Source organism: Ptychodera flava, chromosome 6 (genome assembly GCF_041260155.1).
Source record: "Ptychodera flava strain L36383 chromosome 6, AS_Pfla_20210202, whole genome shotgun sequence".
NCBI classification, from domain to species: domain Eukaryota; kingdom Metazoa; phylum Hemichordata; class Enteropneusta; family Ptychoderidae; genus Ptychodera; species Ptychodera flava.
The window spans coordinates 5,111,566-5,138,450 of record NC_091933.1 but is presented as its reverse complement, the minus strand read 5'-3'; the positions used below and the strand labels follow the sequence as shown (position 1 = coordinate 5,138,450).

General features: G+C 36.2%; 1 protein-coding gene across 1 annotated transcript; it reads right to left on the bottom strand.

Annotated features, from left to right (window-relative positions):
• Positions 1-3,791: 3,791 nt before the first annotated feature.
• LOC139134662 (importin-9-like) lies at positions 3,792-26,044 on the bottom strand. The gene is given in 24 exon segments (XM_070701628.1): positions 3,792-5,964; positions 6,259-6,338; positions 6,944-7,052; positions 7,293-7,420; positions 8,665-8,798; positions 9,360-9,463; positions 9,466-9,528; positions 10,016-10,291; positions 10,569-10,697; positions 11,155-11,303; positions 11,787-11,865; positions 12,538-12,766; positions 13,055-13,133; positions 14,091-14,230; positions 14,645-14,751; positions 15,447-15,545; positions 17,883-18,034; positions 18,549-18,708; positions 19,569-19,688; positions 20,512-20,687; positions 21,445-21,646; positions 22,526-22,612; positions 23,192-23,253; positions 25,897-26,044. Coding segments are annotated over 24 exon segments (3,126 nt in total). The 5' UTR covers positions 26,036-26,044; the 3' UTR covers positions 3,792-5,841.
• Between the last annotated feature and the right edge of the window lie 841 nt (positions 26,045-26,885).

Sequence of the window (26,885 nt, the reverse complement as noted above, 5' to 3'; positions counted from 1 at the left end):
TTACTGTATCACTTCCTTAGTAAAATATACAGTTTGGAATATTCGAAATTCGGTTACTCTTGATGGGACTAAAGTTTCCCTTCAATCCTATGTCATGCAATTGAAATGTTATCTCTCCTCATGGTTGAATACATCGTATTTCACTTATAAGATGATGAACAAAACTGAGGATTTTATCACAAAGTTTTCAAGCCTTGTAAGACTTGAAGGAGAAGAATGCATCATGAATGCATTCATATGATGATCTTTGTAATTAAACAGCTTATTATTTGTTTTTTTGTTTTCAGACAAGACGCATTGTAATTTTAATGCATTCACAGTTATGTAGATTTGTTGTTTGTGACTATGTGGAAATAAATTTATCTTTTTCAAAAAAAATTCGCTGTCGCCGGCACGTCCCATCAGGTTCGAAGACTCATCGAGTGAGATACGCATTCTTAGATGTTCAGTGTTGTTTCTAGCATTATAAATGCATTCTCGCAGGCCAGAGCGATAATTTCCGCTCCGCTGACCTACGCAAAAATCAAGCGGGTGATAAGACTCGCCGAAGAGGGCGTGGTGTACGACGATGTATAAATGGGGTTTCCCATTATCCTCATGGTTGCTAAATGACTGGTTAAGGCCAAAAAAAAAAGAAATGTTTCTGGTCAGGTCTTTCTTTAAAAAATGGTGCGGCGACGCGCATTTTATTTTTATTTTTTTTTTTTATTTTTTTTTCCCTCAAGGGAGGGAGGGGTCAGTTTTATAGTTTTATCAATATAGTCACATATATACTGTTCATGCAGTCACTGATCATGCCCCCCACAGAATTTTTTCTTTCTCTTCAGCCATTTTGGTTTGGTGTCAGCCACGGCCGCCGGCCACAAACAGAAAAAAAAGGGTGACGCGCTGTTGTTCAAGTGACGCGCGCGCTGACCAGAAACATCTCTTTTTTTTTTTTTTTTTTGGCCTAATCAGTAGAAAACAAGTGAAACTGCTTGTTGAGAAACATTTGTTACTGCCGTTTCTGAATTCATCTAAGTACTACAGTAATTAACCGAACCCTTCAGGGACTTAGAAAATTGTTCGGTTTGGAGAGTTTTTGGTGTGTAGAGGTCCTTTTAACGTGGAGTTCTATTGGAATGGGACTTGGAAAAGGGTTCAGTTTAGGCAGGTTTCCAGTTTAGACAGGGTTAGGTTTAGACAGGTTTCACTGTAGTAGTACCTGTGCACATTATTACAGGTGTCTCCACTTTGCATACAGCATTGCTTGTGCGGGGGAAAATGGTAGCACATCTCTGCTGTGTGCATGCGTAGCAAACAGACGGTATGGCACGTTTTCTTGACGGGGTCTCGATCACATGACCGGTGCTGGTAATAAGCTCATGCCTCAGTGACGTCATAGTTCAATCATTAGTGTGTTAAAAGAAATCATTGTCCAAAAATGTTGAAATTGGCAAATCACAAACAGGGAAATTTTCTGTTACGGATGTTCGATTTGAAATTATGCAAATAACATATCGCCGAATCTGAACACAAGCTGCAGTTATAAAGACAACTGCCCAAAGATAAAAGCTGTCCGAATTCCTGTCGGAAGAAGCAAATATTGTGCATTGCCATATTAATGAACAAATTTAACCAACCATGGCGATCAGCTGTATTTAAAGCCTGAGAGAACCTGAAACACAAAGCACGTCTACAAGGTATATCCCCTCCTCTTTAGTCAGAAGGCAAAGTGTAAAGAGCCAGCTAGCAAGTTTCCTTCTTATGGTTACTGCTGTTGTTGTTTCATTGTAGATCTGTTTTAAAATTGTTTTGTTACAACATGAAGTCTTACTAGCCAATGACACACTGACCTGACAAATTGATGATAATCGAATACAATCATTCCCCGGGGACCTGTAAATTAAATACCATGGTACCGCTGGCAAGATTCCTGAAAGACTTTGAACTTTCGCTCAAACTTTCTTAAATGAAACTTTCAACCATTCTCTTACCAAATCAAGAATAAAAGTCAGGGATCACCGTACAAAGTTTGGAACCAGAGAAACAAATTACTTAACATTTACCAATATTTGAAATTCAAAATGGCTGCAATCCCTGTATTAGCTCTATGGAGAAAAATATAACTTTTGATTTTAGAAAACTAAGATGGTGACAAGTTCTCTTACTCCGAGAGCTTTAATAGTATGCTCAACGGAAAGTAGACGATGAGATTAAATGATACCTTACTCAATTACTAATTACATCAGACACTTTATTTCTAAAACTACACTAGTACCTCACAATATTGCTTGCGAGCGGCAAGTTCTCAAAGACAAGAATAACAAATACCAGACCTAAATGATTCCTTAACATAACAGTCGCTTGCCTGCTTCTCTGCCGACATGAGTGCCTTATCTCTTTCCACTGGTTTATTGCCGTAATCTTATACCACCATACTAATTACACAGCGACAAAAAGACAACTGTAAGTTGGCTGAAGCATGAAGTAACATATGTGCCTCTCAAAGAGATATATAAAAGGCAAATAATGAAACATCTTCATCATTCATGAATCAACGTTTTGTCTGAAAAGCTCTTGCAAAGATATCTTGAGACAGACAATAATTATATGGTTTCTCTGGTTTGGCGAGTAAATCTTGTAGAGGATTATACAAATCTGTAATTGACCCTCATCAATTTTGAGCCATTGAATAACAGATAGATAAAGTCTCATTTGATTGATATAATAAACACAAAACGTTAAACATCCCAATCAAATGTACTTGGAAGAGTATGCATGAGAATAGTTGCACCACTGTTTGACTGCTAGAAGAGATACACAGAACAGTGGACACATAGACAGTATTTCACATTAATCATCAGTAGCTTAGGTAATTGTAAAGTTGGCGATATGGTACATAGCTAGAGACCCCCATGCGTGATAACATTGCCAAATTAAGTCAGTCTGATCCAAATGTTTTTGTCCACACTTATCTTAATTCACTCTAGCACAAATTACAGAGTGGCAGTTGTTGTAACATTTTCACCACCATGGTTTGGCAAAATACCCATTGTTATCAATCGTAAGTGTGGACCTGTTTTACAAAGAATTAGGGGGGTTAGGTCGAGGCATTTTCATACAAAGAATTAGGGGTAATCTGTTTTAAGGCATTTTAGTGTCAAAGAAAATGAAAATTGGCAAAAGCAGAAGTCATGATTTTAAAGATTGAAAAATCCAATCTACTTGACACTTACTGAGCAGTGTCTCAACAATGTCGGCCGGTCTACCCCGGCGATGACGTTCATTTCAGCAAGAACTACAGTTGTCTTTTTGTCGCTGTGTAATTAGTATGGTGGTATATAAGATTACGGCAATAAACCATGGAAAGAGATAAGGCACTCATGTCGGCAGAGAAGCAGGCAAGCGACTGTTATGTTAAGGAATCATTTAGGTCTGGTATTTGTTATTCTTGTCTTTGAGAACTTGCCGCTCGCAAGCAATATTGTGAGATACTAGTGTAGTTTTTAGAAATAAAGTGTCTGATGTAAATTAGTAATTGAGTAAGGTATCATTTAATCTCATCGTCTACTTTCCGTTGAGCATAACAGAGTCTGAATATCTGTCCCTGAGGCACTTCTATCTCAAAGGACAATGACATGTGAACACTGATGTTACACTACACAAGTCTCTTCGGTGAGCTCAACATGGCTGACAGCACAGTTAATTATCTACATCGACCATAACACTTCAAGGTTCAAGGTGCCCCTTAAACAGTGTATCACATGGTTTTCCTATCAGTGTGTAGAAATGAATGGTTGACACATGCCTTAGATATAAACCACAATAAGGTGTAGTTTATTTACCACTGGTCAGTCTTACAGTTATCACCATTTCAAATGACAATACACATGTATGCTTTCATCTGTTGTAAGTTTCAAAAAAAAAACAATGATTGCCATTTCAAAGCTGTGAGTAAAACAATACATTTATACTTCATATGTTTGACATCTTTCTCCTGGTTCAATAACCACAGTTTATGCACTCCCATCAGGTTTGCTACTTTTAACCGACTATGACAAAAGTGTGTTGCAAAACCCTTCACGACTGACTCAAACGAACTTAATGTTTTATTTTTTCTAGCAATTCTAGAATGCATCTGAAATCATAAAGGATACAAATGTCAAAAATAAATAGTCTTGGAAAAAAATTGAACTATGTATATCTTGTTTTAGAGTGCACAGACTTATCATAAAGTCACAATTATTCTCATTTGGTCAAACAAGCCTATCTGATTCTAATAAGGCTACCTGAAGAAATTATATTTTTAGTGATCAATTTTTCTACACATTTTTCTACGTTGCACTAAAATAAATGCATTTGTAAAGCACATATAGCTATATTTTACATATATAAAGATGAACAATTAACAATTATAGTTTAGGCCATTTATTTTAGTAGCACATTATTGCTAAACTATCATACATTATTGTATTCTTGAAAGCACACAGGAGCAAGAGCATTTTCGATAAGAAAAGCTTCTTTCACAGGTTGAACAGAGATATAAAGCTGACATTTGATTACATGCATAAAAAAAATATTATTCAAAACTTACATGTCAAAATAAAATACACAATTGATGGTCTTCTGTACAATAATTATGGAATTGCAAACATTTGAAATAAAAACAAATTATAAATTAAGTCTGATGTTCTGTGGGACATCTTCACCATTGTTTGTAAGCAATGTTCAAGTGTTAGCACAACACAGTCAGTAAGGTTTTATAAAGTCATCAAAGAGAACTTACAATGTATACACCCTTGCCATCTATGATTGCTGACGAGACCAACACTTGACAAAGAAGGAAGAGTTATCAGTGTGAAATGTGGCAACCAACTTGGACATAAATTTGGAAAACTTACTTTTATCTAATTGAGGGGCAGTAGCTCTAACTGTTGATGCTTTTTTCACTATTTTTGTTTTGTATGTGAAGTGTAAGTTGCTGATGTTATTCCCAAAGTGTGTTGAAACAACCACTATTTAGCTTGTCAACACAGCGTCTTTATGTTTAAAATGCATTGTTATTGTTCGCATTGAATTCTAGCCGGAGCAAAACTCACATATTAACATAACAATACAGTCTACACATGTACTGGCTGAGTTGACAAGCTGAATACTGTGTATCTCAACATGTTTTGGGGAGTTTAGCAAGAAACTGTAGTTGAAACAAAAGTTGTGAAAATAATCATCAAAAGTTGTCCCTTTAAGTTCTATGTGATACATTTAAGATGCCTAGCTTGGGTTCAAATATTCTTCAGATAACTTTGATATCAGTAACTCATTCCCAGTCCACCCATCACAAACATCCGATGTCCACACTTGCATGACCGACATAATTTTTGAAACCAGGAATAAGCATGTTTGTCAATCAGATCCTCTGAAAATTTGATTCTTGCTTTTATAGCTGATATTTTTACACTGGCAACAATAAACAAAATGTGTGTTTCCTGTGATATGCCCCCACGAAATACGGCAAATCAGTCAGGAAATGTTTCAATTTTCTTTTTACATCTGACGATTCCAATGAAAATAGCAAACTTTAATTAAGTCACATATCATTCTTGAAAATCCTACAAAAGTTTAGGTCAGCCAGTCTACAAGAGGGTACGCAGACTTACAGGAAACACATATTTATAAGACCTCAGTATTGCATCTAAGACTCTGATGGCGACAGCTTAACACTGATACACTGATACTCAATGTCATCCTTCTCAGTGTTGAGACGACAAGAACATCCCCAGCATTCTTAAAATGTAAACATGTAAAAGGCCACAGCATATAGTTTCTAGTTTCCTTGGATTGTTACTTCTCTCTCTCTCTCTATGTAGGAACTGGAATACTGGCTGATAGAAGGACATGTTTTTCATTGTCACTTAAGGCAGGTACAAAAAGTGCATAACATGGCTGTTGGGACAATCGTTGAAGAAACTCCGTTAAACATGCCTGTAAATGAGAATAGATAATATTGTGTCAGTTGGAATAACTCTTCAATATCTCTTGCAATTTTTAAACTATTGATTTTCAAAAAGGGTTTCAAAACCAAGGTAACGAAAATTCCAGAACTGTCTACAAGATTTTTGGCAGTTTTTCCAGGAGGATGGTGAGTAAAATGGGACAGAAAAGCTGCTGTAACTTGTAACATACATCATATTCACAGTCTGACAATTTCAATGTCAGTCTTCTGGCTTTCCTCCTCCAAGAACTGAAGTTTCAAATATTCTCTATTCATACATGTACCTGTACATCAATTTGATAAATTGGATCATTTATTGTGTCTGGGTCATCTTCATCCTCATCACTGCAATCAAAACCATAATCTGTAAAATAAAAATACCACTCCCAGTTAAATGTCTCTAATTAGTAATATTCCAATGGTATATCGTTCTTAATTGCTACATCCCATACTCTGCACTCCATTTACCATCATGGAAGATGTTTGTCCTAGTATTTCTGTCCATATTGTCTATCTATTCATCCAAAATCTGCTACATGTTAAATATATTTCCGCCATTTCCGTCATTCAATAAAAAGTCAATATACAATAAGATACAACTTTCATGTAATATAGTATGTGGAATCTCTTTATCATTTTAGCAATGAGACTTAAATTGGTTCCTGTTGCCTACATATAGGTGTCCAACGGACTATACATTGCTTGAGTCCCTTAAAAAAATTCAAAGATGCCAAAATGAGAACAATTTATGTCGTCTTACACATTGTATCTTGTTACTGTTTCACTGAGGAAATCTGTCTACTCAATCACTATATTTGGTTTTGACCAACTTTAGTATCTACATACCATTCCTCCTGAAAAACATACCGTCAAATCAAGTGTACATCTACATGTCATTTTAATTTGCTGAAAGCACATGTTATCACAGCATGATTCATGTGTTTAATTGTTTTACAGAAGAGTTCTTACCAGCAAAGTCTGAAGCTGGCGCGTACATTCCAAGAATGCTTGATAGAGTCTGGCCTTCAGCCTCTACATCTTCATACTCTTCATCCTCACAATCATCCCAGCCTTCTCCCTGCAAATACAAATATTGAACAAAAACTATGTACTGCTATAACGGCAACTCTAATGCTGCTTTGATCTGTATGCTTTTGACTTGGCTGAGGATAATATATTCTACATGTATTATGCTCTTTCCCGGCCTGGAAGCTATAACTCATGCATTACTTTGTGTTTTGTCTGGCTGGTTGAAATGAAGAAACAGACAGGATGCAAAGGAAAATGAACTACATAGATTATGATTTGAAAATCTTACCTCATCAAGGTCTTCGCCACCTGCAGATGCCTGTCTTGACATATTCGTTTCCATGGCGTTTGACAGCTCATTAACAAGTAATTTAAATATTTTAACATGAACTGGAATCATGGTCCACTCTTCTGGCACTGTTCAGAAAATTGATGAAAGAGGTAAATTACATTTTTTGAACTCTCCTGTTTTAAAGCTAGGTTCAACTTGTCATATGACAACTCCATTTTAAATATTCAAATTTGATGTTCCATGCAACTGGTGGTGATTGTTTCTGTATCACTTTTACTTGGTAACAAAACAAGTCCACATCAGCAGCTGATCTGGAATTTCAAGTAAAATTGCAAAATCGAGCATCCCTTCAAACTGTCTGTACATTATATTCTACTTAAGGCGATACAGAAGGATTTAAAGCGCGCGTTGGTTGCTATCGCTGGCAACGTTCCAAACGCGCACTTTTGCACGTGCAAAATCTTACCGTTCCGTTGTTTTCTATGGATTTTCGATTCCTGATATTTTGAAAATGCTCAAAAGCTTTCAACTCTCTCAATTGTAAGCCAATTTAGCTGATTTTTGGTAGGATTATTGAAGTCATAGGTGAGAATAAAGATAAGCATGCGTTTCTAAAAATTCCGGACCGTTTGTGAGATATCGCCGTTAAACCCTTCAAAATTTCACAAAATGACACAGTAGATATTTTCCTGTTCAAAAATCGTTTGTACTCAAACAGATAACCTAATCCATGCTAGGGGCTCTAAACAGGTATCTCATGTGTTACATTCTGAAATTTTGGAAAATTTGGTGCAAATTTGTAGGAGCTGAAACGTTTTAAAATAGAGCTGAGAAAATTTGTATATGTGTGACGTCACTGACCAATCGCCTGACAAACCTGCGTCTTTGGAATTGTATGGTTCTGTAAATCTTTATTATGCAAAGAAACCATGAAAACTTTGCATTTTAATTGATTTTGGAAATCACCCTTAGCAACCGTTGCTTAGCAATTTGAATCCTTCCGTATTGCCTTAAACACCAACCAAATACAGGCATTATAACAAATATTCATTGTGCCCTCTAAACCAACATCAGGGACCACGACACAAATGAATTACCTGTGATACCAGCAGATATTTTTTTATCACATGTAAAGATATAGAGTTGATGCAAAAAAAGTTCTATTATTCATCAAACTGACACACAATTTCCAGAAATCATGTTTGCTATGACACACTGCCTGCATTTCATTTCAAAATATCCATAATCTGCTACGGCATACACATGTCTGTACATTACACCTTGACAGTAATGGGGGAATGATTACACACTGGTTACATTTTCATAGTAATACTCATTCACTCATACTCAGAGAGAAGTGACTACTCACTTTGTGCTGCTCTGGATCTGGTCCTGATTCCCTCAGCCAGATTGAAGATCTGGTCTCCCTTCACTATGATACCTTCAAATCTCTTGTCACTTGTTGTAATGATATGTTCAAGCAGTTTGACCAATGCCATGGTGCTGTAATGAACAGATACATGTGAAATAATATAGTACCAGCTGAAGGGCTGTATATGATGTTACTCCTAAAGTACGCAATGACTTCATTCTTTTTGTCATCATTCTTCAATATTTTATTTTCAAATTGCAAGTGCGATTTCCATTCACCTGAATGCACTCAGCTTTCTCCATTGTCAGCAGTCAGCCACAATGAGGAATATGAGAATAATGCACAACACAACACAAATATCTGCACAACCTTTCTTTAAAAGTATTGAAACTTGTACAATCTACTGTACCAGCATCAATACAGCCACTCTGATATCTTTTTACACTTGCTCCTCATATACAGTCTGAGTCATTTCTTTGGTGTGTTTCAAAAATACTCATACACATTTGTGCATCTCCTCTTTAAGTTTTACAGGATTTAGAACAATAGTGGTTACCCATAGTAATAGAGGGGTAGTAATAATTATAATTATCATCATCACCGTTATCATTATTACCAATATTTACCATAATGGCACAGATTGCACAAATTATCTCTGGTAGCAGGTAGGAGAAAAATAACCATGTCCTCACCTGACCTTGCGTTCATAGGCACCATAGAACAGATGCTGTCTGGCTAACCACTCTGTCAATACAAATTCCAGGGCAGATTTGCCAGTGGGCCCTGGCACAGTGCAGTCAGAAATTCTAACACAGCCTTCATTTGTGTATGCATCAATGACGCAAATACCAGGACGAGAGACTGAAATGAAAAAAGCAAACAGAAAACCTCATTGTTAATGACATAGCATTGTTTGTTTCCTTATCAAAAAGTGAAAGTGAAACAAACCAGTCTTAGTAAAATTTGAATGACTGAAACAAGCAGTGAGAGTTCAATGTAGTTAAAACTATTCATGAAAGTGAAATGTTAAAAATCTCTATAAACTATTCTTTGGCTTGTTTTCAGAAGGTACACCAAAAAAAATTGTACCAAAATACAAATGGAACTTGAAGCTCACTTGACTACAGTGTATGTTCTCTCAGTTTCCAGCAGTTTATATGTACTTAGCTCACGATTGTTGTTCATGTCAGCTGTTCTGATTTCTTTAAATCTGTATCATTTACGATTTTCTAAAGATCACTGTTCATTTGTTATTGACTACTATTCAACAACAGGCTGAGTGACTACAGCTAATTCTGAATGAATAAATCCTGTGAAATTAAAAGAACTACAAAATATAGATTCTTACTTGTACAACGCTGAGGGATTCTGCTTGCTGCATCTTGCTGAGCACTGCTCTCAGCATAAGGTCAAGGTCACTGCCAAGACTATGGCCAGCCTTGGAGATCAGAGAAGAAACCAGTCGGCCGGCATAAGCAGCCGTGAACTCAGAAGTCTGTAAATTCAGGAGTCTTGAGATGACTTTGATGACGTAGACTAGACCATTGTTACCAGCCTCGTCTCGCCAATTGACCAGCTGATCAAACCCTACCGAGACATACGCCCTCATACACTCACCACCGCTCTGTAGGAGTTGGTAGAAAAATGACAGAACATGTTAGATACAGTGAGTGCACTGACCTCTGATATATCAACAAGGGGGTTTTCTTTATGCCTGCCATTATGAAAACTAGGAAAATAATCACCAAAATTTCTGCATGTCATTTTTTCCCACAGATTGGAAGCTCAAAATATTTCAAAAAAGGATGTCTTTTTTTAGCAATTTTGAAGGCCTTTTCAGAAATGATCACGCTGCCTTGAGAGCACAATCAGAAGGAATCATTGAATCAGGAAGTTTTTACCTGGATCACAGCATTGTCATCTGTTCTTAAAGTACACTGTGCTGCAGCTGGAAATGATGTGTTGATTAATGCATCAGACAGTGGCACTACACTATTCCGCACCACTGTGCAAAGTACATCCATAGCCACCTAGATGCAGAGAGAGAGGGAGAGAGAGAGAGCGTAGAATTGTGAACTGAATAAGCGCTATACTTTGCTTACCGCAGTGTTCACTTAAAATACTCACATTACAGATGTTGTACTACCCAAAATGATTATTTCAATTTATAATTTGTGGTAACAGACAAAGCAACCCATCACTTTGAGGTTTCTCCATTTCTCATGTGTCTTTGTAAAGGGCAGTACTTGATAAATGTCATCAGTGTTTCCCTAGGTACATGTATACCAATGCAAGTAGATTAGAGAACATCAGCAATGGTTAACGTCCCAAATCACTAACCTATCTTCTAAAACCTCAGCAATAATACTGTTTCTCCTTTGTAAAGCCTGAATAAAACTGATTCACAGCTAAGATATATTGTAAAACAATTCTTGCCAAACACACAAAATATTCAAGATGTAATTAGATTGAGAGGTCAGTACTTACAGCGGCCATGCCAAGAGGAACCTTATCGTTGGGTAAATTTAGGAGACTATTGATTGGTGGCAGGAGTCTTGCCTGTAATGATTGCTGGCAACCTTCATTCCTTGCCAACTCACGAAAAATATCTTGTGCTAAAGAAGTTATAAGGTGATCTGCAAAAAGTTTAAAAGAAAAAAACATTGTTTATGTTACATACATCTTTTCATGTTAATCTTTCATTATTCATAAATATTAACTCCAAAATACGAAGAGGTCTAGTGAAAACTCTTCTACAAAACTTAAAGATTTTCCTGGTTAACAGTTTGAATTATGATATGGAAAACCTACTGGTACATAGTGCATGATCTGAGGTAAATTATTATTCTGTATTGGTTATCTGTCCTTACCTCTGGATTTGCAAGATTAAATCATGTATACATGCAGTATACCCAGATACTAGATCACACATACAATTTACACTGTAGTCTTTCATGATCCCTAAGGATTACAGTACTCAAACTGTAAACACATGCAGGATTCTTTGACACGGGGTAATTAAAAGGACTTGACTAACACTGATTTCACTCCTTTCCTTATCAGTGTTTTCACTCTGGTTTGGATGAAAAGGGTTCAATTGTATAAATTCATGTGCTCACCTTGTCCATACTTAAGAAATAATGCTATCGTCAAGGGAGCTACTTTGTTTTCTACAGTCACTGTAAATGCCTTGTCAATCTGTAGAAATTAACAACACATACAATGTTTCACATGTGAGTGAACTAGTACAACCCTGATTGGTGTACGTATGAATGTAACTGTATGTACCATCACGTTTAGGTCAACATCACTGTGCATTTATGAATTACAATCTTGAGAGTAAAAACTGTACAGCTGATTAAAAACAAAAGAATATTTAAGCAATATTACAAGTCTGCGCAGAAGATCCTGGCACTGAACTTTCACATTGCCACATTTTTATGTTCATTACATATCATTTTGTTTACTTTTGAAACTGTAATATTTATTTGGTATCTAACTGCATATCAAAGGATAAACGAATACTTTTATGTTCTTGTCATCATCAGAGCTACGCCATTACATCCGAAGGTGCAGATCAGTAAAAGTAAAAATTATTTTTGTAGAGTGAGAATCATTCAAAAGAACAGTTTCCCTGCTTTTGCAAAACCACATTTGCAAAGATGAATAGGGAACAGATGTATATTCTGAGAATCTACCTACCTCCCCCCTCCCCCCAAAAAAACTGTAATATTGCAGATGAACAACTTTCCATTCTCTCATTCTGACAATCCCATCTCCCATAATGTATTGATACATCTCCATAATGAAGAAAAGCAGTCAAAATACATTAAAACACAAACTGAAATACATCGTACAACTTGTACTTACTGAAATAACCATACATATCGTCTCCATTACCAGAGCTAACACCTCTGATCCATACTCTAAGGCTAGAGACACAAGTCCATCGACTATGTGAGGTAAATATGGTACTATGATTTGTGCACTTTCCTCAGTCTTGAAGTGGTCACAGAAACCGTATACTGCCCTCACAGCACAAACACGGACAGATGGTGGCTGGGTCTTTTGAATACCGGTTACTGTGGCCTCTAAAAATCTACAGAAATTTAAACAGCAGAATACCAGTGAAAGTGAGTAAAATGTTGATTTGAAAAGGATGCAAGTTTTACAACTTGAAAGAAGGTGCTTAAGATCAAAGAAAATAAGTTACATAGCATTATTGACAATGAGATGATGAAACTTCACGATTAGTTTTGCAACAATAGTTATCAAAACTAGCCCTGAGAGGGTTTAAAAACAGAATCTTTTCTTTTGCATTTCAAACTGAATTGCCTATCCTACAATGGTGAAGAGGAATAACAATGATGAAGTATGATAGACTTACTTCTGAAGTAGCTGAGGGTTCATTGCCAATGTAAATCTACTTGAAGCCCAAAGTGCTCTTCCTAATAAAAATGGTGACACTGAAATAGAAACAGCAAAACACAGATGTTAATGTGAAGTTACAATGTAAACTTGTGTTGGATTCCTTGCTTGCTTGCTTGCAGATTCTTGCATTATCCATGTTGCCGATATCTGAGACGTTACATGTAATATTTCCATTAGAAAGATTTGTCAGGAAAACATTGCCTAATTTCTACTCCAAAATATTCTGTTAAATTTAAAATAAAAAATGAATTGTATGATTTATTTGTCATATACAGCATTATTTGCTCAATGTGTAAAGGATCTTCAATTTTTAGACAGTGGATAAAACTGGCACAAAACATGAAGTTTAGAAAATTAGGAAACTCATACAGTATATTACAGATCACTGTACATGTTGTTACTTCTTTCTTGGAAATGGTCTAGATTTTTTCATGTTGACTCTTTGATATTTGATTGTTTTATTCTTTTCTTTATTAAATTAACTTACATTAATGCAAAGTTTCGAAATACAGATGGGTGTACATGTTGATTTCACTTATCACTGATTGGAAAAATCATAAAGTCTTCGCTGCCCTTCAAATATGAGCTTTGCCTAGAAAGTATGCCAAAATATTTATTTGTGTCCATGTGTTATCATGAATTCATTGTGTTCAAAATATGTAAAGATGATAAAATATCATAGGGCTCGCAAACTACTATTAGGAAAAACATGTTTTTGATAACTTTGGATGGACTCCTGGTAAACTGCCTTTAGCACTTCCAGGTTTTTTGTATCAATACAAGCATTTGTCTATTCTTGTAAACAATACAATATTGAAATGAATTTGCAGAAAGTATGACAAGATTTTACATTATGTCATTGTGACTTTTCAAACAAAACCAAATATTTGTTCAGAAAGTGGTTATACATTGTAATTGCAGCTACTGAAATCATACATCAACACATCATTGATATTCACACAATGTTGATTTCATTGCACATACATACGTACCTCCTATATTGAGATCAGCTAGTATTACTGATGTCAAGAAGTCGTTCATATCGAATGGCAATTTTCCACTGGTTACCATGTCAATGATTAAGGCTTTCACCGATCCCATAGCTAGAAGACAGGCTTCATGAATCTTCCACCTTAATATAGGAAACATGCAAACCATTATCAATACCAGTTTAAATTCTGCCACCTATTCTCATTTCTCTGATATTGATCAGTGCATGTAACCAATGCAAGTAACCAATGATACCATATCATATACCACGTATAGTTCTAGTTTATCAGACAATTTTTTCACCAAAATGTGACAGAAACATCTTTCAAAACTACAAACTTACTTGTTTTATAATGATGTGAATACCATTCAATAAGGTCACCTCCATGTATAAATAACCAAGAGTATATGGACAAACAGAATGTGGGGAGAATTTGACTATACGTGTATATTACTCAACAACAAAAGATAACTGTTGTAATGGAAAGATAATCCTTGCTAGTAGGTTCTGTGGCTTCAATTTTGTGACAGTGGCGATAATGCAATTCATTCTTACCAGTTTCCGTTGCCAGAGTTCAATGCTATCTTGGATTCTTGGAGATGCTTTGTAACCGCACCCACAATGCCATGGGCACACTGAGCTTGAAATTCACTGGCTATGGACTGAAACACAGACACAACAACAAATCATTGTCATTAACGTGGAGAGAGAAATACTGATCATGCGGCATTGAGTGTCAAAGACTCCAAATATATGTGTGGCATGTATTCTACTTTTAATAACATTATATCAACTATAAAATACCACAGCAAAGACTGACAAATATCAATGGATTCCACAGTCCACTGCTAACCTATTTATCATCCCCTTTCATGACAATAAACAGTTTCTGTTCAACATCTCACATACTTTGGATTATGCAATATCTAAAACCCACAAAATCAAATATGCTTTTTGTCAGAACATTAGGCCAACTAAATATGTGGTGTGTATACCGTACTATTTTAATAATATTTGTTCAACTCTACAATCATATATGAAAAGAATACTGGACAACATAGGACTTAAAATCTATATAGTTAGAACATTGATCCCCATAATAACAAGACTGAAGAACAAGGGGCATGCAAAGATCGATTTTAAAAATCAACATAATCCTAGGGAGTCCAGTTGCTTAACAAAACCATGTAAGGCTCAATAAGAACACCTAACTGCTTTCTTAAGAAAGACTGGACCAGTGATCGTCAGGTAAGCGTAAACTGGCTCTTCTTGAGAACACATGAAGGAAGAAAAATGGCGCAAGACAGTTAATCTTATCTTGTCATGCATGCAAAATCAAGGATGTGATTGAGTTTACCAGGAAGAGATCTTGGGCAGATATCCTGACGGAATAGGAAAATGTGGCTTCATCTTCGTCTTCAACAAACTGATTAGGATTTGCAGTCCAAGACTTCTCCTTAAGAAAGAAATTATTAGAATCAGTTACAACATTCTGGATACAGCAGCATGATTACTGCAGCTGTTGTGTCAGCTCAGTGTGGCAGGGCAAATTTCCCCTCTGTGTTATGCCAATAGCTCAACAGATAAAATACCTGTACGCCAAATTCTACATATAGTATTTAACCTAGAGGAAATTCTACATACAGTAATCAGTATTTAACATGAAGTCCTTCATCTACACGACAAGAATTGTTAGTGTACACGGTACAAGAGACTTCTCACTGAAGCAGAAATTGAGTTCAGTTGATATGCAGCACAACTCCATACTCTTTTTTTCTGAAGCATACAGGTTGGTTCATTCATTTTGTTACATCAAATAATTCCCAAATGATGAGCATTGGCTCACAAGTTAAATTTCACAAAGTGCACAATGCATTGTAAATAGATAACTGGTACAACTAACAAATACTACACCAAATGTAAGTGTCTGAGGATCACCTCCTGGCTAATAAAGTGACAGACATCCCCCAAGAGTGATATGTTGGAACTCTGTGCTTCAGCATGATTCTAGCATATATCTAACTGATGAATGATTATCATGAAGTACCTCGTAGTTTTGTAAGGGTGGTTCTGAACATGCTATCACCATGGATGTACAAAAATAGGTCCTTCTATTTTTGTAAATCCACGGTATCACAGTCTTTACAACCACCGGTCAACAAAACAGGTCAATATCTTTGGTTCTGATCCTTGGAACGGTAAATACACCTTGAATGCCTCATTGCTTATCTGTATAGATAGTTTTGGTTTTTTTGTGTTACAGTCACAGAGTTCTTTTTGGGGGGTCATGAAACATGAATATTCATAGAGGTCATACTAATGTCTCTAAACATGTAATGGATGTTGAGTTTTGCAACTGCGTAAAGCACATTATTGCTCTGAAAAAAACATCAAGCCACATGGAAGTTGTATGGCAATTACTACAAAATATTTAAGGCCATCGTCTGGGCTAATGTCGGTCAAATGCTCAAAAAATCAAATATTATTTTTTCCTTCATTGTCACCCTCGACATGTATACTTTCAAATAAGCTATATCATTCTTCAAAAAATATTAACTAAAATCGAGAAAAATCGCGTTTTTTTCCCACTGACCCCTGGTCAAATTTATTTAGTCTAATTATATATTCAAAACAGGTAAACGCTATTTTTGGTTGCCTAAAAACTTTGTTGAGTTATGGCATCATGTATGAAGTAGTGACTATTTGCTTGCTTATTGAAGCAGCTTTTTCAGAGGTAAAAATATGGCGTTGTGGAAATTGTGAGTTTGAGACTAATTGCAGTCTAAAAAAGCCAGATCAATGAGTAATCGGGAAGAAATTTGCAACAAATGATTCTGTTTTATATTTTGTGTGGATATTACTGTAAGGCATATGAAGATTTTCATTCAGGTATAGCAATTAAACCAGAAAACAAACCATATTAGACGTTACGGTGTCCATATACATAACAAGTAAAGAATCTCACATGAATTTCATTATCATGCTGATTATAAAATCAATGTGTTTTTTTGATAATTAACAGTTCATTTTTCACTTAGAAAGCAATTACAACCAGGCTTTTGTAAATAGAATTCTAACTGACAATTTAAACTTGTCCAATACCCTATTTTGAGGTCGTAAACTTTGCATGAAGTATGAGTATCACCTTTATGTTGTAAACATTTCAATCCAATACTCCTAACAATTGTGTTTTGTACTGCATTCGTTTCTTGTGGCAGTAATAACTCTTGAAAGAATGGTTGGAATGCAATGAAAATCAGCCAACATATGTGAAATTAAATACTTTACAAAATAAATCTCAAAAAACAAGGTCATCCAATCATGTCATAGTAGAAACTTGACGGAAAGTTGTGAAATTTATTAATTTTTCAATCTTACCGAGATGACTATGATTTAATTTATATTGACATCTTATACAGTCATAGATTTAGGTTCATATTGTAATACATATACATCTGATGCTACAGAAAAAATTCGGTTGTTGTATGACTTTTCGTTCAATAGATATCTTTGCCACAAATTTCCTCATATTTTTAACCCTGAAATTGTCGCCAGGGCAACCGAATATCCGGTTTTCCCCCTGCACTGCATTTTACCATCTACTGCAACAAAAAGATGACAAACTCTGAAAACAAGTACTACACGGTTTGTGTTTTAAAATAGCCCCTACAATATATTTAAACCAAATTCACACTCTAAAATTCACATCAGAAAAGAAGATGCAGTGAAAATTCAACATCATACACTTGATGTACATGTATCTCATAGAAAAGTCTCTACATAGTTTACATACCTGCTCTTCTGTAATCTGCATGTACAAAATAACGTAATAAACCAAGTCTTCTATACTTTTGAGAACAGTCGAACGAAATTTAGGAGTCTCTATCAAACCATGGATGAAGTCAAAAATACTAAACACAAGGTTCTCAAAACCAAGCACTTCGCCTGAAATATGACAATACATGTATTACTGGTTTGTAGTAAATAAACAATATGTTCAGGAAAGTCTAAAAATTTCATTCCACAAATATCTTGGCACGGAAATTCTTATTTTCATCAATTTTTAGCCTCTCAACCACATGTGTCTTAGCAACTCATTTGCGGCAGAAAAAAATCTCCTTAAACCCTTTCAACACCATGGTTTGGCCCAAACCCACTGTTATCAATGGTAATTGTGGACCTGTTCACTGGGAATTGGGGGAATATGTAAAAGTTGCATCATTCAAAGGTCAACTGTCTTCAGGGCAAATAATACATTTCATTATCCCAATTTGGAATGATAATCCTAAAACAGAATAGACATTCTGCAGACATGGCAATCTATAATGAACAGTCAGCACATACATTAACATGACTCAAATCACAAGTCTGTCAAGATACAAGCACAAAATGGGATGATATTTGATGTAACACAGGGGGCCTGGCTGCAGAAACTTGAAAAATTTTCATTATTTCATACCATCAGAATCTACTGGGTTGTCAGCCTCTTCCGAGTTTTCTACTTCTGTTCTGATGTAAACAGCAGCACTGTCTGTGAGAGCACGCCAGATGTGAGGGAGCAAGTCACCCAACCACTGCGTCATACGATCTGGAAAACTCTTCACTAATGTTGTAAGAGCCTTAAAAATCACACAAATGAAGGAATGTTATTCCTTGTGATACAAGACTAAACAATTACAAGGTTACTTGATGATATAGTAGCAGGGTAGCAGGGCACTGACTTAAACAAATAGAGATAAGAATTTTTATACAAATGAAAAACACAACCAATATTTTCTTCATCTGTTTTGAACTAATCATATCTAAATTTACTATAGTCAGGACGCCCCCTGGGCCTATTATGAATTTGCAATCCTAATTATTTCCTTAAATAAGCTTCAGCCAATAAAGACATGTTCTACAGACATTTTCCAAAATCACAGCGAAAACCTTATTTCACATGGCAAATGGAATATTGTCACCACTTCATTTTTATTGTAAATTGAAAAAGATAGTCCCGGTTTTTGCTATAATTTGTGATAAAATGTCAGCCTGCTTCAACCAAGTTTGCTCTCCATGTGACTGTCTAGCAGTGATCTCTGACAGAGTAATCACAAAAATCTATGAACAACAACAGTGACTGAAAGTATACGCTGGGGTAGGTTTGCATGTACATCATTTACACAATCAGAGTAAATGTCAAATGAGCGATCTCCGCTTAGAATGAGTCACTATCATTGGTTTGCATACTACAGCAATTGTCATAACATACTACACTGTGTTTACATTTGTTAAGGAAATGCATCATTAAATGTTATGTACATATCATAGAATACCAAAAATAAGCAGACACAACATTGCAACGTTGGGGTGTGGCTTCTATAGAGGATATGGCTTCAATCGGGCATTTTACTAGAAAACTACAAAATGAAAGATGGCAGGATCTGCAAAGCTGAGTCATACATTATATTTTATATCCAATATGTCCATGTGTGATCACCTTTATGACTTCCATTTTCAGTCCGCTGTCAGATTTATCACCATCAGGAAATGTCAAGGCATGGCCAAACGCTACAACAAACTGTGGCAATAGTGGAAACAACAGCTGCTTTGCTACTCCCTGTATACAGAACATAATAATATATACATTTAAAGAGAGAGTGTAAAAGAAAATGTTTACATCTGTGTCCCATAAGCAACAGATGCAGCCGAAGGACACAAAGATTTGATTTGACGTTAATATAAAGTAGTAACACAGATGAACAGTTGATGACATGATGTGAACACTGCAGCAATGTAACAGCATACCGGTAGTATTTTTCCTGTCTTTGTTTAAAAATATGATGCAAAATGATCTCTTGCAAAATCGAGATGATAAAATTTTACTTGACAATTAGTCCTGAGGAAATACACACTCATCTTAAAAGCCTGGCTCAATTTTAGTCCATGAACATCATGAAACTTTGATAAGAAAATGGAAAACATACATCAACCTATGCCTTCATTGTGACAACAAAGTTGTAGAATATTGCATTTTGACATATTAACAAACATAGCAAAAAACAACATTATAATTGCAGAGTAATTCTTGCGCTTTTGTAGAAAATATGGTAAAGTAATGGTTATGGTACAGAAAGCTGTTTGCCAAAGTACAATTTCCTTTTTCAGTTTGGGAAATTATAAATTTAGCAGCCGGTATGGAATCTCTATACATCACTACAAGCCAGATTGTATTATGGGCCATTTTCTCTGACTAAGATTGTCACTCAAAGATATGCACAGGGGCGGAACAGGTAAGAAAAGATGCTATCAATACAATATCTTATGTACCGGTATATCAATTATCTCTGCATGTATGTCTGTCTGTAATGTTGAAATGTTGAGATCAACATGAAAAATGTGGTTGTTTCTGAGATTTAGTTACATTACGAGAAATACTATACCTTGTGGACCTCATTCATACTGAATATAAGACCAGCACAAGTGTTGAAAATTTCAACAGCTCTAGCTCTGGTACGTATTCCAAAGACCTCGGTGTTGGTGAAGATGTTGTACATTTCTGGTAGTATATTAGGCGCAACCTGCGGCATTTGCATGTCAGTAACTTCTCTTGTGAACTCTAGAAGAAAGCAAATTAAATAAATATCAATTCAACAGATTATTTGTTGTAAGTAAACTCCTCATCATGTTATAAAACAATGATGAGGCAGTCACTGCTCCTCCTCTGAGAAACAACAATTAAAGCACTACTTTCAACGCATGAAAGGACTTTTTTGTACCTGCAGCTAGATTGCCCATGGCACACTAACATACCAAGAACACTGAGTACTGATTGGCAGTCTTGAAATATCAATTATTTATAATTTTCATAAGGAAATACAAATTGTATGTTCTTAACAGTGAAAATTTTGGAAGTAAATGAAATGATCCAGGGAAAACCACATGACCCTAAGCATACCAACTATACGGTCTAATGTAACAATTTCTGATATAATCATTTTCAACATGAATGATAAAATAAAGATACATTTCCTTTTGTACAAACAACATTTATGCACATTTACTCTCCAAATTTCATCCCACAAGTAAATGTGGTAATCTTTAAGAGCCACTCAATCGGCAAAATAACTAAAAACAAGAATTTTTCACAAGTTGTAAAGCTTTGGATTTCAGACAAATACAGGAAAACCCGCAAATTTGATAAGCTGTACCTTACTGGCAGTGAATTACAAAACTGCAATAGGAATGCGCACAAACCTTCCTGACAAAAAGACGCTACTGAAGTGACTCTGATGAAACTTGAATCGTATCAACCAGCCTGATGAAAGCGGATTTCAACTTGATTTTTTGTGAATTTCATGATTAATTTGACATACCTGTCAATACTCTCATAGCTCCGTGCACAGCGTTACTATCTCCACTAGTAAGAGCACTCATCAGTTCATGGAATAATTCCGGCCACGCTTCCGGCCAATCCCAGTGTGCAATGGCAGAGATTGCATATGCCACACTAGTTCGGACTTTACTGATGCTTTCTCGGAGTCCACTTGGCAGCATTGTCCTAATTGCAATTTTAGCCTGTCACAAGAACAAACAAACAACAAAACATTTAATATCAAAACCGATTTTTGTAAGGTACAAAATACATGTACAAATATACAATCCCTAATTTCATGATAGAGGGACCGTGGTCTGATCATTTTACCCTTTCCCATTCTGTACACAATTGCTCAGACTCGTTCAAAGTCCTGTGTCAACTGATAGGGCCAAGCAAGGTGAAGCTCCAAATTCATACCTCACCTCCCTCAGCCACCAGAGGGCATACTATAAAAAGACTTAGCAGCCACAAAGGGGCTGTAAAAGAGTCTAATGCACACTGGAGTACTTGGAGTAGTACATGTACCTACACTTTTGAGTAGTAGGCACCTTGGAACTGAAAGGTTTCAACTTTTGCATAAACTTTCCTCAAAGAAATTTCACACAATTCTCACTCAAAATCAGGAGTAAAAATCAGAGATCACTATCAAAATTTTGGTAGTGGAGAAACAAATTTCCTAAAATATTATTACCACTGGTTCAAAGTTAAAAATGGCTGCCATCCCTTTGTTATGTCTACAGCAAAAAAAGTTGTTTTATTTTCATAAAAACAAGATGGGGTTTCACTAAGTTTTGAAACAGGGGTTCCATATTGAAATAAGGGGGGGGGGGGCAAATGATACTGACCCCGAAGTGGAAAGGATAGTGTGTTTCCATGGAAACAGATTTTTTTATGGTACTCAGTTCAAAAGGCTGTGTTTGCCTTACAGCCACCTATGTGGTTGGTGGCTGGCTTTTAACAAAACCACTGTCAATGGTAATATATCTACTCTAGCTGTTTTATGTCAACTGTGAAAGAATTAACATGAAATCTAATGCAAAACGAGCAGACTGTGGTTCTGAGATCAGAAACAGACTTACACTTTCTGGTGTTTCAGGAGATCGAAATTTGTCGCTGTGTTGTGACCAATGGGCTTCAACATACTGCTTCAAGATGACTGATGCTAGCTGCAATGATAAAAAATTCAGAATTATTTACACAACTATAGAGTACCTGTCAATGACTGAAAGTCATGCATAGAACTATCCATGAACTAATACGTGGAGAAATGGAATCAAATTGGTTGCGTTATATGTATCGAATTTCTTAACAAAGATGAGTCAATGTTCCATTTCTACAATTGAGATTTGAAAGAAACCTTATCACAAAACTTGAACAGTGGCTGGGTTTCTGGTATGTGAGGTGAATGAACTCTGGTACTTACATTAAAATTATCAGGTACTACTACAATGGTTTATTATCATATGTATTTATGTTGTAAGGTTGTTATAACGCTGCACTTCTACAAAAAGTTTGCCTTCTTGCAAAGTTGGAGTAAATTCCACACCTTCAATAAGTATTGCCAGGTTTGCTGAGCACAGAAATGACAAATCTGATAGTGCTAGTTCTACAAGAGTTTTTCACTCGTTCTTTGCATTGAAAATTTACACTGTTCAATCATGATGAGTTCATGTAACTAATTGTCTACAGAAGCACTTTCAAGCAACCCCTTCTCATTATCTTTCCATCTTTATAGATCTACATACCTGTCTGATAGCTAGGGCACCTTGCGGGTCAAGTGTAAATTCTGCCAGATGTGTACCAAATTCTGTAAATTCAAACACAACGACTGAGATTCAACAAACAGCATGTGTCAGACTATGCAAGCATTACATACAAGCATTCTTTTCAATTATTTACATCTTTCAAACATGAGGCAATTACAATGTAAACATTCACACTGAAAAGTCTATGTAACTTTTACTTACACTTAGACTCAGCAAAATCATCCAATAATTACATGTAAATATGAGTACCAAGGGTGTGAACAGAAGTGATTTACATTGCTATTTTGGATTGGCAAACTGCCAAACTTTTAGCAAAATGGCTTAATACTTCTTTGTAATATTAGAAAAACAGCAAAACCCAAGACATTCACAATTGGTCTGCAGAACAAATGATAAATTGTCAATGAACAGACTATTTTTCAAAAAAATATCCTGAAAAATACCTGTACAAAGCCTGAAAGGATTTTTTCTTTCCTCTTTCTACAGACAACTTTTTATTTTCCAAAGCTTTCATTGGGCAACTGATTTGATAAACTACTGTATACATTTTACATGTGGAAGGCAGCCCAATGTGCTAGTAGTTTAAAACTACTGAAGTCTGCAGGAGTATGATCGGATTACTTGAATTTTCAAGTAACGAGAATGTGTATGTAATTTATTGAGCTCTGAAGTCTATTGCACTGAAGTACCATGGCAATGATATGAAAAAAACCTTATAATATAAAATATTTTTCTCGTTGTATAGCATATATGCCATATCAAGAGGGAACAATGCTACCTCCATCTCAAAAAGCACCCTTCGAAGTCATGGGTTTGCACAAAACATGACCAACATAATTTTATGGTGATGTTGAATTCCTAGAGAAGATGACTGGCTGAGGCAAGCCGCATTGCATAAGGTCATTCCACTGTGATGCAAATGAGGTCAAATCAGGTCAGGTCAGTGGACATTCCGCCTAATTTTGTGGTTAACATCAAATTTGTCAGTAAGACAAGAAAATACTAAAATCTTACAATTCTATTGATACTAAGTGAATGTTTGGACCAAACATAAATCATCCCCCTTCTGTATGGTCACAGTGGATATATAGAAGCTTTAAAAGTTTGGAAATTCAGTAAGAAGAAAAAAATTGGAACCCTGCCCTTGCAGGATTCAGAAAATCACTCTATGTTTAACTTAAGGAGCAGTATTTTCCCTTGTCAAAATTGATATTGAATCAAATAATACTGTATTTACATAATAGTTTATTGATATTGAAGGGTTGTTGGAAGAAATTTATGATGACTTCGTAGGGGTTGTAGCCTCTACATCATATATAATGCAAAATGTGCAGCGTCAATAAAATCAAGATACAGAGTTACATGTTGCAAGCACACTGCATTGTCTCCCAACACACTTCATTGTGCCCCAACACAATGCTGGAAACATGCAGTCCCACATGCCACCAGAACAGTTTTTAATTTAGAATTTCGCTGATGGCTGGGATTAAGTACAGCAAATGAACTGTGAGCTTCATTAATCTCTGCTCCAGACCCTAATCCTTTATTTTTGTAAAGCTGATTAACATTGGCGTTCATTATTAAAAATGATATTTTGAATGAGCCGAGGTAGTTTATTTTGAAAATTCCACTGAAAACTTTAATTATGCTGAATTCGTTCTCTCAATATCTAGCACTTGTTCAGTGTGTTTTGTTCAAAAATTTCTTTGACTAAATTTTGACCGACAACGTTTCAAATCTCAAAGCACTGTGATGAAGTTACAGAACTGAAACTCAATGTTTACTCCTTCGAAGATATTTTCAACGAACAAGTAACTTTGCTTTTATGTTAAAGTATACTTGCTGCCTTTTACTGTTTATAAGAGTTTCACTTGTTCTCAGTTCATGTTATGGCGCTTAATTTTTAAAATATGACCATCTCCCAGCTGAAAACATGCTGCTGTTTACATAAATTCTTCCAAAATATTCTCTAAATTGTTCTTGAAATAATATGTAGAGGGATAGCATATTCTGAGGCTGCGTACACGCCATGCTCTTCCAATGGACGTAAAACTGACTCCCATGATCTCCCTACATTTTGAGAAGCCATACATAAAGTTGCCTACGCTACGTGTTATGTATAATCATGGACTTAAACAAGACAAGGCCCTGTCAGTCTGGACCACAACTCATGGGACGGGAACGAGATGTACGATTACAGTGATGACCGTCAACTCTCATTCCAGGATAGTTCTCGTATCCTGGAATGAGATCGTAAAATTTCGATACAACATCATTATCATCGTTTCCAATACTTTCCAGGCTTATATATTGGTTAACGTCCTTGATGTAAGAATTTTATTCATCACTGGGTACAGCTGTCAAATCTGTACAATGGAATGGGTTACTCAAAACCTCAGTCTTGTGTAAACGTCGAGAGCTTGCTAGATATGATAGAGTGGTTCTGGGCTCCTGCGGTGGCCATCAACAGCTGATCACGGCACGAGTCAACCTTCTATTGTACTCCCACACTGTGAAATTTATCATAGATGGCACTGGCATAGCAATAGCATAGGTACGTTTCACACATGTGGCTCGTCACTGTCAGTTTGTCATGTGAACACACTGCACTGCGGCCGATGCGACATTCTGGAGTTGTGATGTTCTGAGTAAGGTTTATGCTTCCTTTGAGAATTCTACTTTACCTTCGGTGACCTCGAGAAGTTTAAGTTGTTCCTCGCCATGCGCTCGGATCTGCTGTTCGGGAGATAAGATTGCCGTCAGGCTCTCCAGCAAGACTTCTTTCAAAGATCGCCTCACTTGCTCTGTCGACTGTGCCGCCATGTTGAACACAACCACACTGCGCAAGCTCAGATTACGTAGTTCGCGATGGTCAAATTATTTGGCGCCAAATTTACATGCCTTGGATGTTTGCACAATACAAGGTGAACTCATTGCGTACCACAGTGGTATGTCCTGGTGAAATCAAATGACTGATTTTTGTACGCTTCTAGTACAGGGTAATGACAAGGCTGGTATAGATATTAAAGGTAGTATTTAATAAATCTTAAAAAAGAATAGTCTTGACCGGAGTAAATCATATCACGATAACCTTTATTATATTTTGGTACTATAGTGGAATGTAAGCCTAGCTGGGCCTAAGTCACAGTCATCATACGTCTCAGTCAGTTGTTTGTGGAAGGATTATAGGATACGCCTAGGGCCTAACTAGGGCTAAACAGATCAGTATTTATATTCAATGGGTTAGGGGTGGACCATTTGATATGGGGGGCTTGGGAGATTTTTCTCCCTGCTTCACCTAGAATATTTTTTTTCAACCGTCTGAATTATTGCATCTTTTTTCAGTTACCTATAGGAATTCTTTAGGCATGCGCGAGCTGAAATGACAATATCTCCCCTTCTTTTTGCTTTTCTCCGTAGAACATGACAAAACCGTTTAAGGAATGTGAAGCGAATAATTTTCATGGAACTTCAGGCAAAAAGCATCTGCTTCAGAGTACAAGAAAGTTGGAAAGAAGCATACAGCAAAACTCCTGATGGAGACAAATCAGAAGTCTGAATCTGTAATAAAACCACTACCACTGTCAGTGATAAGTTTGTTCGCAGTGTAGGCTAAAAGCATGTGGAACAAACCGACTGTTCTGAAAGACTACAGGTCGGAGAGGTAGTTGAC